This window comes from Gekko japonicus, unplaced genomic scaffold, assembly GCF_001447785.1.
Source record: "Gekko japonicus isolate JY-2015 unplaced genomic scaffold, Gekko_japonicus_V1.1 scaffold59, whole genome shotgun sequence".
Classification (NCBI taxonomy): Eukaryota; Metazoa; Chordata; class Lepidosauria; order Squamata; family Gekkonidae; genus Gekko; species Gekko japonicus.
This window is the reverse complement of record NW_015169174.1, coordinates 1213682-1228956: the sequence shown is the minus strand read 5'-3', so window position 1 is coordinate 1228956 and position 15275 is coordinate 1213682. Positions and strand designations below refer to the sequence as shown.

The following is a 15275-nucleotide window of genomic DNA, read 5'->3' as shown; positions in this document are numbered from 1 at the left end:
TCCGGCTCACACATTTTTGTCTGAGCTCAGGAAGGATGGCTCCAGAGCAGACTAATTTACGTAGTAGCCAAATCCCTCGCTCACAACTTAAATGTCAGCAGCTCACAAAGCAGATTTTTTGCTCACAAGACTCCACAGCTTAGAGGGAGCATTGACCCTGAGGGGATCACCAAAGTCACACATGGGCTCAATTTGAGAAGGAGAGTTACAGGGAGAGGAGAATGGTTACATTTTGTCCAGACAACACTCACTGTCTTATTTGCCAGATTGTCTAGCCGATCAGCGAATGCAGACAGGTTCTGTGTCAAGTTCTGGTTGATGTGCACAGGAAAGAAACAGAGAGAGCACACAATGGTCAGCTTTGTAAGGCAGCAACAGACCCTGAGGTGGGTTTGGTTAGTGACAAACTTATAACAACTCTTCCTTTCCTCCCCAACCCTTTTCTTATCCCCATCTCACTTGTGGCAGAGCACTGGTGAAGTTCAGATTCAGTGACCCATTCTTTTTGCCCAGGTTTCTCAAGGAATCCATCTGGTTGTTTGTCAGAAACTCCGTAGAATTCACTCTGATGTCTAATTTATTCAAAGTGGAGTCAATATCTTGTGTGTACTGCAGCGACAATGTTAAAAAAAAACACAAGGTGAGCAGGAACACCGGGCACAACTGTCTCGCCCTCTGGTCTAGGAAGGGGCTGCAGATGTGCCCCAGACCAGAGGCCCCAAAGTTGAGATTTGAGGGGCACCAGGCTGGCTGGTGGCAAGCTTTTTGCACCTGCAGGCCCTCTTCACTGACCTTGCTGATGTTGAGGATGTCATCTAGAGAGACCATCTTGCCCAACTGCAGTGTGTTCCACAAGGAGTCATCGTTTTTGCAGTCCCTGTAAGTAGGAAAAAATAGCTAGCAGTTCAGAATACATCAGACTATGTCAAATACCAGTTGGGCAACAGCATCATCATGCAAAAGAGCTCCCCACTCACAGAATGTGACTTAGCCCAAGGGAGCACAGGGCAGCATCAGTCATCATATGATGGTTGGTGACTTACCTCTCTGGGAGGGTTAGGAAAATGGTTCTTGGGTAGGATCTCTGGGAAACAGCATGGCTAAGAGCACAGTGACTGTGCTGGAGGGTGCTGGGGAGAAGGGCATGGTTCCTGTTGGTACTCTAGGAAGGGCTTGGCTGAGAAGACTGCAGGCTAAGGCTTTCCATCCCTGCACTGATGGCTGTGGCAAGGCTGGGCAAGGCACCCTGGCATTTACTCCATCCAGCCTGAAGTTCTCACTCCACCTTCAAAGGTCTGATTCCCACTGAAGATGCTGAGGATCAATCACAGCTGACAGGATGTAAGAGAAGGTCAAGGGGAAACCATCCAAGCTTCCTGGCACTCACTCGTAGAGGCTGGTCAGAGTCGCATTGGAATCCTTTAGTCCCAAGGACCTCAACAGGTTGGATTCTGTGAAGAGCCCTGGTGTCTCTAGGAACTGGAAGGAGAGGAAGCAGCAATTATGGGATTCCTTATCTACCTACTCAACTACATGCAGAGTGTTTCCCCCTAGTTGTGATACCCTCCTCTCAAGACTGTGAAATGTCTGGCTGCCTTGAGCAACCTTCATGCCAAAATGACATGAAGGACAAAGGTGGGGATGGGGAGATGGGGTCCAGAACTAGAACCTGGAGTTGTAATGTAACCTTTGGTCTGGGATTTAGAACTACCACAGCTAGTTCCTTTGACATCAACTAACTTTTTCTGTGACCCACACACCTTCTTACATCTCTTCTTTCTAATGGGATGCAATGGGATCCATGCATAGTAATGGTAGTTTACAGGACTTACCTGGAGGAGCTGTCCAGTGGCCCAGGGACGGCACACCAATGTGTATATATTGCCCCCTACTAAAAAGGTCAGCAGGACCAGCAGCATCAGAAGCCATGCAAAAATAAAGCTGAACCCAACACTCCTGTCAGGGAAAGTTAGAAATTATCAGATGCCTCAGATTCCATTGTAGACATGAAGAACAGACTTCAAAGCCTTCCTGTCTACCCAGTGCCCAACCCAACAGCCATGCTGGCAATTCAGCCACACACAATCCACCACAGATGAGAACATGATGTAGCTGACAGTCCATTTGGACAACCTGGTGCAGGGTGTAGTGGCTAAAGGAAGTGCATAGAAAATATGGAAAACCAGCAAGGTACAGAGGTTAAAGTGATGTCACTAGGATCTAGGGGACCCAAGTTTGAATCCCTACTCTGCCACGGAAGATTGCTGGGTGACCTTGAGCCAGTCATACACTTTCAACATAACCTGCCACACAGAGTTGTTGTGATGGTAACATGTAGAAGAGAAGAATGATGTAAGCCATTTTGGATCCCCATTGTGGAAAAGGGGAAATATAAATGAAGTAAATAAAGTAACAAAAATGAGGAACACACATACTTGATGGGGGATACACTTCTGAGTAGCATTGTGTGTGAACAAGATCTTGGGGTAAGGGTGGACTGAAAATTAAATATGAGCAGCCAGTGTGATGCAGTGACAAAAAAGGCTAATGTAATCTTGGGGTGTAAGAACAGAGACATAACATCCAAATCACAAGATGTTATAGTCCTGCTGTACACTGCATTAGTCAGGCCACACCTGGACTACTGTGTGCAGTTCTGGAGGCCTTACTTCAAAAAGGATGTGGACAGAATGGAGCATGCGCAGAGAAGAGCAACAAGGATGTTCAGGGGCCTGGAGACCAAGCCCTATGAGGAAAGGCTGAGGGACTTAGGAATGTTTAGTCTGGAGAAGAGGAGGTTGAGGGGGAATATGATTGCTCTCTTTAAGTATCTGAAGGGCTGTCACTTAGAGGAGGACGGGGAATGTTCCTGTTGGTAGCAGAGGACAGGACTCACAATACTAGGTTTAAATTAAGAGCGGGAAGGTACCAGCTGGATATTAGGAAAACCTTTTTTACAGTAAGAGTTGTGCAACAGTAGAACCAGCTGCCTAGGGAGGTGGTGACCTCCCCCTCACTGGCAGCGGCTGGACAAACACTTGTCAGGGATACTGTAGGCTGATCCTGCATTGAGCAGGGGGTTGGACTAGATGGGCTGTATGGCCCCTTCCAACTCTGTGATTCTATGATTCTAAGTAAATAAATAAGAAAATATCAGAGGGCAACGATCAGTAGCTGCACCTTGTCTGTATAATCCCTTTCACCCCAAGGCTCATCTGATGCCTACGTTATTTTCTTTTAGGTGGCGACACAAAATGTTTTTATATACATGCACGCTTTAAATTAAAGGGTTGATCTTTTAAAATAATTTTATAACGTTCTTTTAGTCTGAAGATTGCTAAATTCATTTTAAGCTGTTCAATGATTTGGGTCTGTTTTATTCTCTGGCTTGGGTTTTTACTTATAGCTTTTAATGTTTGCATTCTATTATGTTATTTCGTAAGCTGCCTCAGGCGGGTTCCCCAGGAGAGGTGGCATAAAAATAAAAAATTCCCTAAATAAATAAAATAAAAACATTTTGAAGTTTAGCATTGAGGCATTCCACCAGGTATGCTCCAGAGCATTTTGGACTATCTTATTGGATGTCCCACAAGGAGTTCAGAACAAGGTCCTCCCCTTATCATCACAAAACCCTGTGAGGTAGGCCACACAGCAGAGACTTGAACTTTTGTCTTCCTGGTCCCAGTCCCATTTGCAAACCACAGAATCTTTGCCACCTAGAAACTGGTACACACCTCAGGATTGCTGCACTTGCAAAGCTTAGATTGCATACCAGAGAGCTCTCCTCAAGCACTTGGACAATAAAGCAACCAATACCACCTATAAAGATCAGTTCCTCTTCCCACTCCATTCTGTCACTATTTGGAAATGTCTGTCTCTTTGGACATCATCACATAGATACCCAAGGGGCCTGTTTGATGATTCCTCCCCCAAGATGAGAGAGATAATGTGCAAAATGTCTTACGCCATTAGGAAGTCTCCTCCAGAGTTGGAGAGGCAGCCCCGTTTGGTGGGTGGTGCCCGCGTGTCTAGCCCAAAAGCACCACACAGCAGGCCCAATGCATTGAGTACAATTATCAGGAGCACCAGACAGCAGAGGCAGATGCCAACAATCCTCCTGGAGTGGGAAAAAAGAAAATTACCAGTATCAAGAGTTCAGCAAGGATTTAAACAGAGAGAAATAACTTACAGTGTATTCCTGTGCTCCAACCTATTGAAATTGATGAGCTTTAGACTACAGTAACTGTGCGCAGGATTGAACTACAAGGCTTTATTAAAATGCATTAACTCATGTAATGGGCCAAACTTCTGCTAAGAACCAGCAGGACTATGCTGGGCCAGCAATCTGCAAAATCATGTCACTCATATACCTTCAAAACACTGTACCACCTGCCATCTTTGACGGATTCTATCAGGATGTGAGCTGGCCCTGGAAAGATGACCAGATGACCTGAAGAACTGGCTATGAAAGGACGACAGTACCATCCGGAACTTATGCTGATGGGTTATGCTGGTTTGTGGAATCCCATCTTGGATTGATAAGAGCTTATTATTTAGAGCACCGGCACTTTGTTTGTAATTGACTGTTTTATTCTGTTTTTAGTAGTTGTATCATGGCATATGCCTCTTCTTAGCTGCCCTGAGCCCGTTTGGGAAGGGTGGGATATAAATTTAATAAATAAATAAATAAATATATTGGACATGAGAAAATCCACTCAGAAAGTGTGGGTTTATGCAAGGCCAGGTATAGTTAATGGGAAAAGATAAATACTATCCATATGAGTTAACCAGTTTTTAAATTTTTGCCATTAGAAGTGGCATGCCATCCAACAATACAGCTGGGAAATGTCAACATACCTTGGACTGATAACAGTATTTCAGAAAACTGCATGTTAGAAGCCTCCTAAAACGATGACCAGAGAGGCGTCAGCTCATCTCATGGGCTACAACTCCCATCTCTTTCCAATAGTAGCATCTTGAGAACATTATAATTGCATAGCAGAGTCAGAAATGACATAATTTCACCCTACCAAAATGTGATGAAGTTGCTGCTGTCAGTTTAACTGGAAGTGTTTGTGGAAATCCAGCCTTTTGTAAGCATTACTGGATTTTGTGCTCTTTGTTTCTATGTGTTTTATAATGTAAACCACCAAGATCTAAGTGTAAGGGACTTAGCATGGCTACTAAAAGGGTAGCTTGCCCTACACTAGTTGCACAGACTGGAGAAGCAAGGAACTGTTTGAGGTGCCAGCTTAGGATTGTTAGTTGTTGTTGTTTTGTTTATTTGTGTGTATTGTTGGGAAGGCAAACCTTTGCACTGCTGAGGGTTCCAGGTTTAGAAAATGTTTGTGTTTCTTGGCACATAAAAGATAGAAAGTATAAAACATCAAGTGGCATGAACCCTTTCTGGCCATCCTAGGATCCTAAGACAAACCAAATGTTGTCTGCCCTAGCTCCAGGGGCTCTTCTATAATATGTTGAACAACTCCTACCTATAGCCATCATAGATTTTGATGTCTGGCTCATAGGTGTCAGCCTTCTTGGTGATGTCACTCAGAAGCTCAGAGACATTCCCCAGTGTGTCCAGTATGGGGAGACTGCTGCGAAATGTCGCAATCTTCTCCTTGATGCCATCCAGTTGAGCCTGTCCTTCTGCAAGAAACAGACCAGAAATGGATTAATCTCTACATGTTGTGAGCTACAGCCAAGAGGGACTGGTGCAGGGGAACTGTCATCTATTTACTCTGGAAGCATGTAGGGCATGTGCTTGATTGTCAAACAAGGACTTGGGTCTGAATGTTACCCCAAGAAGCATAAATTAATAAAGTGCACAGAGTCAGGACAATGCCCATTTTGGTGTTGCTGCATTGCTGTTCTTCCTTGAACTTCCAGTCAGATGGATCAGAAACAGACAAGCAGTTCAACAAGGGTGTAGCTCAGGACGATGGGGATGTCTAGCCAAAGAATAAGCACTGGGCTATGATGACTAATTATGCAGAAAGACAAGTAAGAGTGGGCACCTTACAGAAGTAGCAAAAGAACAAGAAAGCCACTGTGCAGTGGGACTAATAGTTGTTTAATTGAGTTATACTGCTCCTACACCTTTCAGCTACTCTTCTACAGGGGGGTCTGTATCATTGTGGGAACTGCTTGATACAATTATACAGATCCCCCTGAAGGAGGACAGGCAAAACACGTGAGGGCAGTATGACTTAATTTAAAAAATTATTTTTCCCACAGCATCACTTTTTTTTTTGTTCTTTTGGTGTGGCCCTCTTCTCATGTATTACACGCTACAGAAGTGTCCACTATTAATGCTAGAATCCAAACCAACATTTGCAGTGCTTTACTTAGGAGAAAAAAATCGAGCAATGTTTTTAGCAGCAATAGAGGACGAATAATTAAATGCATGAGGCCATTCTGAGAAGCTCAGTGTGAATGTTATATCCCCCTACTTACATAAGTGCCCTTTTACCCATTCTGACTTGCTTCTTAGTAACAGAATATTCACAAATGAAGTTATAATGAAAATGGGAAATATCTGTTAAGCATGGCTTGGCTGAACTGGGAATGAAAGAGCTAGAGCAAAGTGATGGCCATACTGAATTATCAAATATAACATGTAAAGAAACCAAGCAGACTGCAGTACCAACAGTCAGTAAAACTGTCCGTTGTAATTGGCTTAAACCATGTTTATGGGAGTCACTGGGCTGGCACCCACGGAAGAAAGATTGGAGTGTGCAAGGGGAGGGCATTCTTGCTGATTCCTCCCTCCATGCCTGCCTCCAGTTCCCCCCATATGTTACATTTTGGACTGTCAGGGGAGGGGGAGGAAATCTTGTTGACAAGATCCAACCCACTATGCTATTTTCCAGGGACAGACTAAAATGATGATGATGATGATGATGTTTACAGACCACCCTCCCCCAAAGGGCTCAGGGTGGTATAGGTAAAGGTAAAGGTTCCCTTGCTCGAAAGCCACTCGAATCCGACTCTAGGGTTGCAGTGCTCATCTCTGTTTCAAAGCCGAAGAGCCAGCGCTGTCCAAAGACGTTTCCGTGGTCATGTGGCCGGCATGACTAAACGCCAAGGCGCACGGAACGCTGTTACCTTCCCACTGAAGTGGTACCTATTTATCTACTTGAAATTTCTTGCTTTCGAACTGCTAGGCTGGAAGGAGCTGGAACTAGAGATGGGAGCTCACTCCATCATGCGGACCACCCGGGTCTCAAACTGCTGAACTACTGACCTTCCATAGCCTGCAGCTCAGCGTCTTAACCACTTGAGCCACCGCAGCTCCTCAGGGTGGTATACATCATAATAAAACATACAGTAGTTAAAATACAATAAATAAAGGATACGAAGCAAATGGGGAGGCTGCTGCGGAATGTCACAGCCCTTGAACAGTCCCTATAAAGAGCTGCTAAAGGTGCCAGCAGTAGCTGCAGTAATGTCAGATTGGCTAAGCTGTCAGGGCAGATGGGGAACAGGTGTGGGAGGTTAGGGAAGGCTGTCGGGCATGCTCATGATTAGGCCTGGTCCATATAAGGGGCCCAAGAGCAAGCCAGGGATGAGGTTCCAGATCTCCTCCAGACTGTGGAAGAGAGAACTCGGAAGAGAGGATGAGAAACAAGATGCAGTTAATCTCCTCACCTCTATTTCTGAGGGCTTTGCTGGCCCTGGAGTCTTGGCTGGACCCATAAGAGGCAGACTGGGAGGATCAAACAGTGGTGGACCCTCTGGATCCCCACAGCCATATATTATGTATGATCACCCCAATAAAACTGCTAGCTCAAGCCCTAGGTGCATGTCTTACAATTGGAGCGCCACTGCTGAGCAACCGAGAATTTTTTTAAAAAACAACACAACAGTATAGGACTTGGGTTAATTATTTTGCCATAGACACATATAACATTTGATATTAAAGGCCTGTGATCTCCTGACCTGGTTGTCCTTTATCTAACCTAAAGCCAGAAACTTCTCGTTTTGCCTGTCCGAAAGGGCATTCAGGATGCTGGTGAGCAGAAAACATTGTTTGGGAAATATATTTATTATTTGTTATGTGACTGTTCTGTGGATAAACTGTTCACAAGAAAGAGTTGTGAAATCATACATCATCTTATATTTTCCATAGAACAGGAAGGAAATGAAGAGAATGCATAAGACAAACCAGTAATTAAGCAAACTGAGCTGACTAGCTACATGGCTTGAGGTACATCATATCCATCTAAAGATCATGATTGGCCAGCATGACCCATCTGGGCTGACCCCTTGTGTATGTACACTTGGCTCGGCTTTCTCAAGAAACCGGAAGCTACTTCTATCTATAGAATAGCATCTGTGCCCATTTTGTTCTCCTTCATGAGCTACTAACATTGTAGACCTTCAGCTCAGAGCAATGGTGTCCAGTTCCCCTCACTGGTGAAATCTGCAACCCTCTAGTTGCCCAACTAGATCAGGCTCCTCTAAGGGATCTGTGAGCAGATGTTCCCAGTGTTTTATAAACGGCAACTGCACATGGCCCCCTGATTCAGATTGGGGCTGCAGTGCAGAAGGAGAGGGGGGGATATAATAATTTCTCCTCAGATCCGTTTATCTTTTACAGCAAATACACACACTGGGGCCCGTAGCTATGGCAGGGCATCACGGGGCCACGCCCCACAAGTCCTCGCCAGCTCCACCCTCCACACATGTCTGTTGGATTAGAAGTACTCGTTGCGCAGGGGGTCAAGGTAGTGCATGTGGCGGCTTGGGTCGCTCAGCAGTGTGTCCAGAAAGACACCCAAGGTGCTGCTTCCCCTTCCCTCCTGCTCGTGCCAGGGCCATGCGTGTCCTTCAGGGCGCCCAGTGCTTCTCCTCTTCCTCCTGTTGTTTCTCCCTCCACTTCCAGCTCACTGCCTGCCTGGACTGGAGATGCCTCACTCTGCTGCTCGCTCCCCTGCACCACCCTCTCCTCCACCCCTTCCTCCTCCTCAGGTGTGTCGGACTCCCCCTGCCCACTTGCCAGCCATTCTGGAGCCTCTGCCAGCTTCGGCAACAGGTGTGGTGCTCACTTGGCCTTGCCAGCCGCTGATCCAAGGGACGCTGTTGCCACCTCGAGGGGCAAAACCAACATGGGCTGAGCAGCCTCTCTCTTTGCAGCCCCCACATCCCAGTGCCATCCTTGTCCTCCTCCATGCCCAGTTCGAGGCTGGCACAGGGAGTATGAAAGTTCTGCCTCCTCCTCTGCTGCTGTGACACTGACAAGGCTCTGGCTGCTTCCTGCTTCCCTTGCTAATCTAGAGTCCCCCGCTCCCATCTCCCTTGCCCCAGCGCCCCAGCCCCTGCTCCACCACCCAAAATTTCCCAGCTACGGGCCTGCACACACCCCGTACAGTTTTTTTGTTAACTTCCAGAGCCAATAAGAGCATGGAGGGGGAGATCCATTTCAAAATGCAAAACCATTGGGGGTGAAAAGGTTAAATCCTCTTTTTCTCATGCACGGCAGTCCCGATCTGAATCACATGCTGATTCTGTGAACTTAGGCAGATCATGAGAGGGAGGGGCAGGAAGGGTTGCATCAGTGCTTAGTTCTTGTGGCCCTTTCTTACATGCCTAGGGAAATGCTGATCACCACTTTGGGGTCAAGAAGCAATTATCTCCAGGCCCCTGGAGAGTTGTTGTTGTTTTTTGCCATCTTCTGGGCATGGAGCAGGGGTCACTGGGGCTGTGGGAGGAGATAGTTGTGAATTTCCTGCATTGTGCAGGGGGTTAGACTAGAAGACACTGGAGGTTCCTTACAACTCTATGAATCAATGAGATCTTTAGCTTGTCTTGGGGGCTGTTACAGAAGCAACCCTCTCCCATTCCCCAAAGAAACAGTATTTCAACCTATAATTGAAATGTGGACCAGAATGCGTGTGCAGAGCCACTTACCAGATGCCACATTCTTTGCTTGCTCAGAAACCTTTTCTGGTATCTTATTCAGTACATTGATTGCCTGCCACCACAGGGAACCCAGGATACAGACAGACAGAAAGAAAAACAAGGCACAGATCTCAGAATCACATGTGCTATAACATGGTATCCAGAGAAAACATACCCATCAACACAAACTCAGCTATTTTCCAAAAAGCAAGCAATCTAACAATACCTCTGGAGGGCACGAGAACCATTATTAAGTTAAGAGGCCAGTGGATTCTTCATGGGCTAAGGTTGATCAATGTGCTTATGCCCAACCTGTGGCTTACCACATGGTGCCCACGACTTTTTTTTCTGCTGTACAAACCCTCCCAAGTGGATCATCCTAGGCCCTTTGCCACATGGAACGGGTCCTTGTTCTAGGTAGTCTACTTGGAGAGTGGAAGGAGCAAGCAGAGATGTAAAACAAGGGCCGTTACCTCTACAAGGGTGGCACTGAGGTTCAAGCGTGTCAGATTGGTTACCAGCTCAAGTGGGTGCTGGACATCAGGAACCTGTGGGAGCAGGTATGGGATAGCAAAGAGATCATTAAGAGAAATCAAAGGCTATGCAGTGCATAAATGTAGATCAGAATTTTCATGTTCTCAATTGCCATTCTAAAAGCATATAAATTTGGGTGTTTATCTGTGCAAAGCTTCAGTATATATACATCTATGCATATCTAAGGTTGCACTAGAATTCATATTAGTGGTGAGAAGTATACACTTATTTCTAACATGAAAAATTAGAAGTACTGGGATTCAAGTCAAGTCCTGAGACTTGCAGTACAATCCTATGCAGAGTTACTCTGGTTTCAGCCCATTGATTTCAATGGACTAACTCACCATAGGACTACATTGTTAGAAGCCCTTCTCTCCAATCCCAGAGATAAAAGAGGATGTCTACATAAATACTATTACTACTACTACCCAGCTCATCAAGGCGAAAGTACTCTGTACATGTTCAAAGTAACTTTCTTCTATTACTTCACACATGCCAGGGAACAACCCTAAATATTTTTTTTAAAGGTCCCTAGAGAACCTTAGGTTAAATCAAGCCAAGCCACATTCTGTACTTGTGGAGGAAAGTGGGGGGGGAATCTTCACCCCACTGTTCATACTGATGCAGGTAGCAATACGCTGGGACACACAGAAGAGTTTGTATATTTACGTATTGGCAAAAACCAAGGGAACTATATCAAGTGGATATCCTTCAGACATAAGCATATGATTCTGCCTTATACCAAATTAGGTCATTGATAAATTTAGCTCAGTATTTCCTCTGGCAGTGGTTCTCTAAGATCTCAGAAAGAGAAACATTTTTCCCAACACCTCCTTCCCAAGATCTTTTACCTGGAGATGCCAGGAACTGAAGCACAGAGTTTCTACATGTACAATGCGTGCTGCATCATTGAGCCACAGTCCTTCCAGCATCTTAACTAAGCCTTTTGTTGGCCTACACCCTGATATACCTTGGCTTCAGCTTCATAGGTCCTAGAAGGCTCACCCAATGAATCCCCAAAATAATCTCTATTCCTATATTTTATAATAATCTGCCACCCCCGACCAAATAGCTGTGTGACTTCCCAACCCTTCTTTACCATGCTGAAATTGGCTATGTCAGGCAGTCCATCTACTGAATCATTCTGGCAAGGATCACCACAGGTGTGCAAAGTCTTATTGATACTGTCCCTCAGGGTGGTCAGGTTAGCAGCCAGTTCCTCCTGCAGCTTCTGCAAGCGACTGGCTGACTTGTTGACATTCTGGAGTTCCTCTTCTGCAACACCAATCACTGCAAGAGACAGAGCAAACCAGTTGGTGTAGTGGTTAGAATCAGACTAGGATCTGGGAGGCCCAGGTTCAACCAGCTACTTTTTCTTAGCCCAGTCTAACTCACAGAGCCGTGAAAATAAAATGGCAGGAGCAGACCACGTATGCTGAATTTCCTCCTTGAAAGATACAAACAGATCAGATCGCAGGGAAAGACTGGGAAGGTACTTTGTAATCTTCACTGTCCACCCAGTTGATGAATCATTTCTTACACCGCGGACTATCCAGACTTATGAACCAGAGCTAAAGAGGTCTGAAGAAATGGGTGACTGACAGCCCACCTCACCCTTACTCAGGCTCCAAAAGAAGAGCTGCATCCTTGTTTTATGTCCTGGTCCCTCTCAGAGTGAGATGGGCAGTGTGTACAGTTCCAGCTTACAATGAGCTTCCTGGAAATCCAACTCCAAAAGCAAATCACTGGCCTGTAAACTTTCTTTGCCCTCTGAGCCACTGTCTCCCCCCTGCCCTTGAACTGCAAATGCACAGACAGAGATCTGCGCTCCCACTGTGGCTGCTAAATCCCAACAACATTCCCAAGCACACTCCCCTTTGGCAGCAGACCATACCTTTCAAAAGCTGTTCAGCTGTGTTCAGCAGTGGGGCTGCCCGTCCACTCAGCTGGTTCACAATCTTACCCCCCAAACCGTTCCCAATGTCTGCAGAGAAGGGATATAATCAGTAAGAAGGATTACTTTTGCTATGTAGCTGCCAAATTTCAGGGCCAAGAATTGTGGATGTCAAGTCATAAACCCAATCTAGCTGGATCCCCTTAAGAGCTGATGGGACATTCCAGTGCTTTCATCCCTTAACAACATCCTGAGAAAGAATGGGACTCAGCAGCAACCTCACAGAAGGGGCAGATGCTAATGATGTAGACTGTCTACTGCAGACCATGAATAAAGCTGGCCAAGCAGCTGGAGCCAGGACTTCCAAGTACTTCTGAATGCTCTGAACCACCAGTTGTGACTCATCCATTTCAACCCAGTTCCCTAAGTCACATAACATCATCCAGTGGGAGAACACAATTTTAGCTGATGCTCATGTATCAGGTTGAAGCCCAGGCCCCAGATGATAGTCAATGGCATGGACTCACCCAGCAAGCTGGCATTGGTTTGTTGTATTGGCACTGAACTGGAGTCGATGATGAAATCAACCTCCTGTGGAGGACCAAGAAAGTGGTGAAATATAATCACAGTGCTGGTAACAGCAAACAGGATCAAAGTAATTAGCATAGTTTTGGTCATAGCTATGAAGTGGTAAAGAATATAGGATGTGAAGAAATCAGGGCCAAACCAGAAGTAACTGCAGAAGAAGAAATCAAGGTGTTGAGTAAATCCTTTATTTATATTATTATTATTGTTGTTGTTGTTGTTATTTCCTGATCCCAGTTTAGGACACCATATACAGTCCAATGCAGAGTAATTAAATGTGTTCCTGTGTGCTGTCTTGGCTGGCTGCCACAGAGACCACACACTAGAAGCTTGTAAACACAGTCCAGAATCAAGGTCAGTCAGAGCCGAAAGTCAAAGAGCCAGAAAGTCAATTCAAGGTTGCAAGGACAAGGAGCGGGGCTGAGTGAGCAAAGTTGCTGCCGCATTGAACCAGGTGCACTGAGTGCTTTTGAGCAGGTCCTTCCTTCCCTGGGGTTGAGTCTGCAAAGGCTTACAGTTGTTCCCTCTGCCTCTGCTGGAGCTGGAGTCTGGCACTCCTTCTTCCCTCCTGCCTCTGGCGTGCCCTACGTTTGGGGCACTCAGGGGAACTAGGCAAGGAGTCTGACCTTGGGGTGTCTGCAACTGGGGGTGCTGGGCCAGGCTCAGGATTGGCCTCTCCTTCTGGCTGCACCTCTTGTGCAGCTGCTGGGGACTCTTCCTCCTCAGGTGTAGTTGAGGGTTCTTCTTCTGGGCTGACTCCAGAGGAGGCCGGGCTGCTCCCTGCCTCTTCCTCATCTGAGGAGTAGTCAGCCTCAGCAGACCTGGTACCCATGACATCCTGTAACATTGTCACATGGTGATAATTCTTACAATGATCCATTTCCAAATGACTCTGTAAACCCCAGAGTCACTGGATGGAAAGGCTATGAGTATGAACTGAAGTCTGTAATCCTATGTGCATATTAGGAAGTCAGCTCCCATCATCCTTAGGGCTTGCTTCTCAGTATGCATGCTTAGGATTGGATTGCAATAATATCTGTAGACATTCATACGGAAATGGTGCTCAGAAAGAAGCACCTTCAAGTGCTACAAAAGAGTCTTATGACTTCAGATGCTTCTGTGGATTTTTAAAAAAATATTTCCTGGAAAACAATTAAATTTGTTCCATAGAAATAGCTCCAGGAAGTTTGCATGGTATTTTATACCATGCAAATTGGGATTGGCTAGTGGGCTCCCACAGCCTTTGACAGGGCCCCACTGGTGCCAATATCAAAGGTAAAGAGCCTAAGGGTGTCCCTGGATGCCTCACTGATCATGGAGGCCCAGGTCACCACCCACCACCAGGTCTGCCTTTTCCATCTGAGGCAGATCAGGCTGTTGGCTCCATACCTCATCCCCTACAATCTGGCTGTGGTGACCCATGCAACGGTCACTTCCGGACTAGATTACTGTAATTCTCTCTAAGTGAGGCTTCCCTTGACTCTGCTCCAGAAGTTGCAGGTAGTGCAGAATGCAGTGGCACGGGTGTTGATGTTGCTGCCTTTGTGGGCACATATCCATCTGGTGCTGCGTGACCTGCACTGGCTGCCTATCGAATTCTGGATCCATTTCAAGGTGTTGGTGTTTATCTATATAGCCAGGGGCAAGCATATCTTCGAGACCGCCTTTCCCCATATGAGCCCCGAAGAACATGAGTTCTATGAACCAGCACCTTCTGATAGTCCCTGGCCCTAGGAATGTCCGACTTGCCTCATCTAGGGCTAGAGCCTTTTTGGCTTTGGCCCCTGCCTAGTGGAATGAGCTACCTTATGTGATCAGAGCCCTGCAGTACCTGTTACAGGTCTGCAAGGCCTGCAAGATGGAGCTCTTCTGCTGGGCCTTTAGTTGAGGCAGCGGGCATCCACTTTGATTTGGCCTCCCCTCCAGTGACCTAAGATACTAGAAGCTGATTGGGACCACAATATTATCTGTTGAGGAGCATTGTTGTTTTAGTGTGTTGGAATTTTTACTAATTTTAATGGATTATTATGTTTTAATTGTAAATCTGCATTAACTGCAGACCTATATGTTGGTACCCACCCTGAGCCTACAAAGTGGGGAGGGTGGGATATAAGACCAATTAAATAAATAAATACCAGGCCAAGCACTTGGTGTGAGAAATGCCTTCAAGGGGAAATACAACGGAAGCAATATATTTGGGAAAGGCTAATTCAATACTCTTTTAACTAGCAAAGCATGTTTGTTCTTTCTAGTGTGTGAATTTCACATTATACATTGCTTGTGTTTCTGTTTAAAAATACAAAAAAAAAATACTGCTGATACAGGAAACACAAGCATAAAACTGGATAGGTCTGGG

The 15275-nt window shown here is 45.9% G+C and overlaps 1 protein-coding gene across 1 annotated transcript in view; it reads right to left on the bottom strand.

Moving 5' to 3' along the window:
* LOC107114442 (prominin-1-A-like) overlaps positions 1-15275 on the bottom strand; it is a 55894-nt gene that overhangs the window by 5912 nt on the left and 34707 nt on the right. Inside the window, exons 6-17 of the mRNA XM_015415929.1 lie at positions 12862-12925; positions 12335-12424; positions 11540-11730; positions 10380-10454; positions 9916-9979; positions 5493-5652; positions 3965-4117; positions 1833-1956; positions 1388-1479; positions 793-877; positions 460-609; positions 252-311 (exon numbers count right to left, since the gene is read on the bottom strand). Coding sequence (XP_015271415.1) covers positions 252-311; positions 460-609; positions 793-877; positions 1388-1479; positions 1833-1956; positions 3965-4117; positions 5493-5652; positions 9916-9979; positions 10380-10454; positions 11540-11730; positions 12335-12424; positions 12862-12925 — 1308 coding nt within the window. The remainder of the gene's footprint in view (positions 1-251; positions 312-459; positions 610-792; positions 878-1387; positions 1480-1832; positions 1957-3964; positions 4118-5492; positions 5653-9915; positions 9980-10379; positions 10455-11539; positions 11731-12334; positions 12425-12861; positions 12926-15275) is intronic.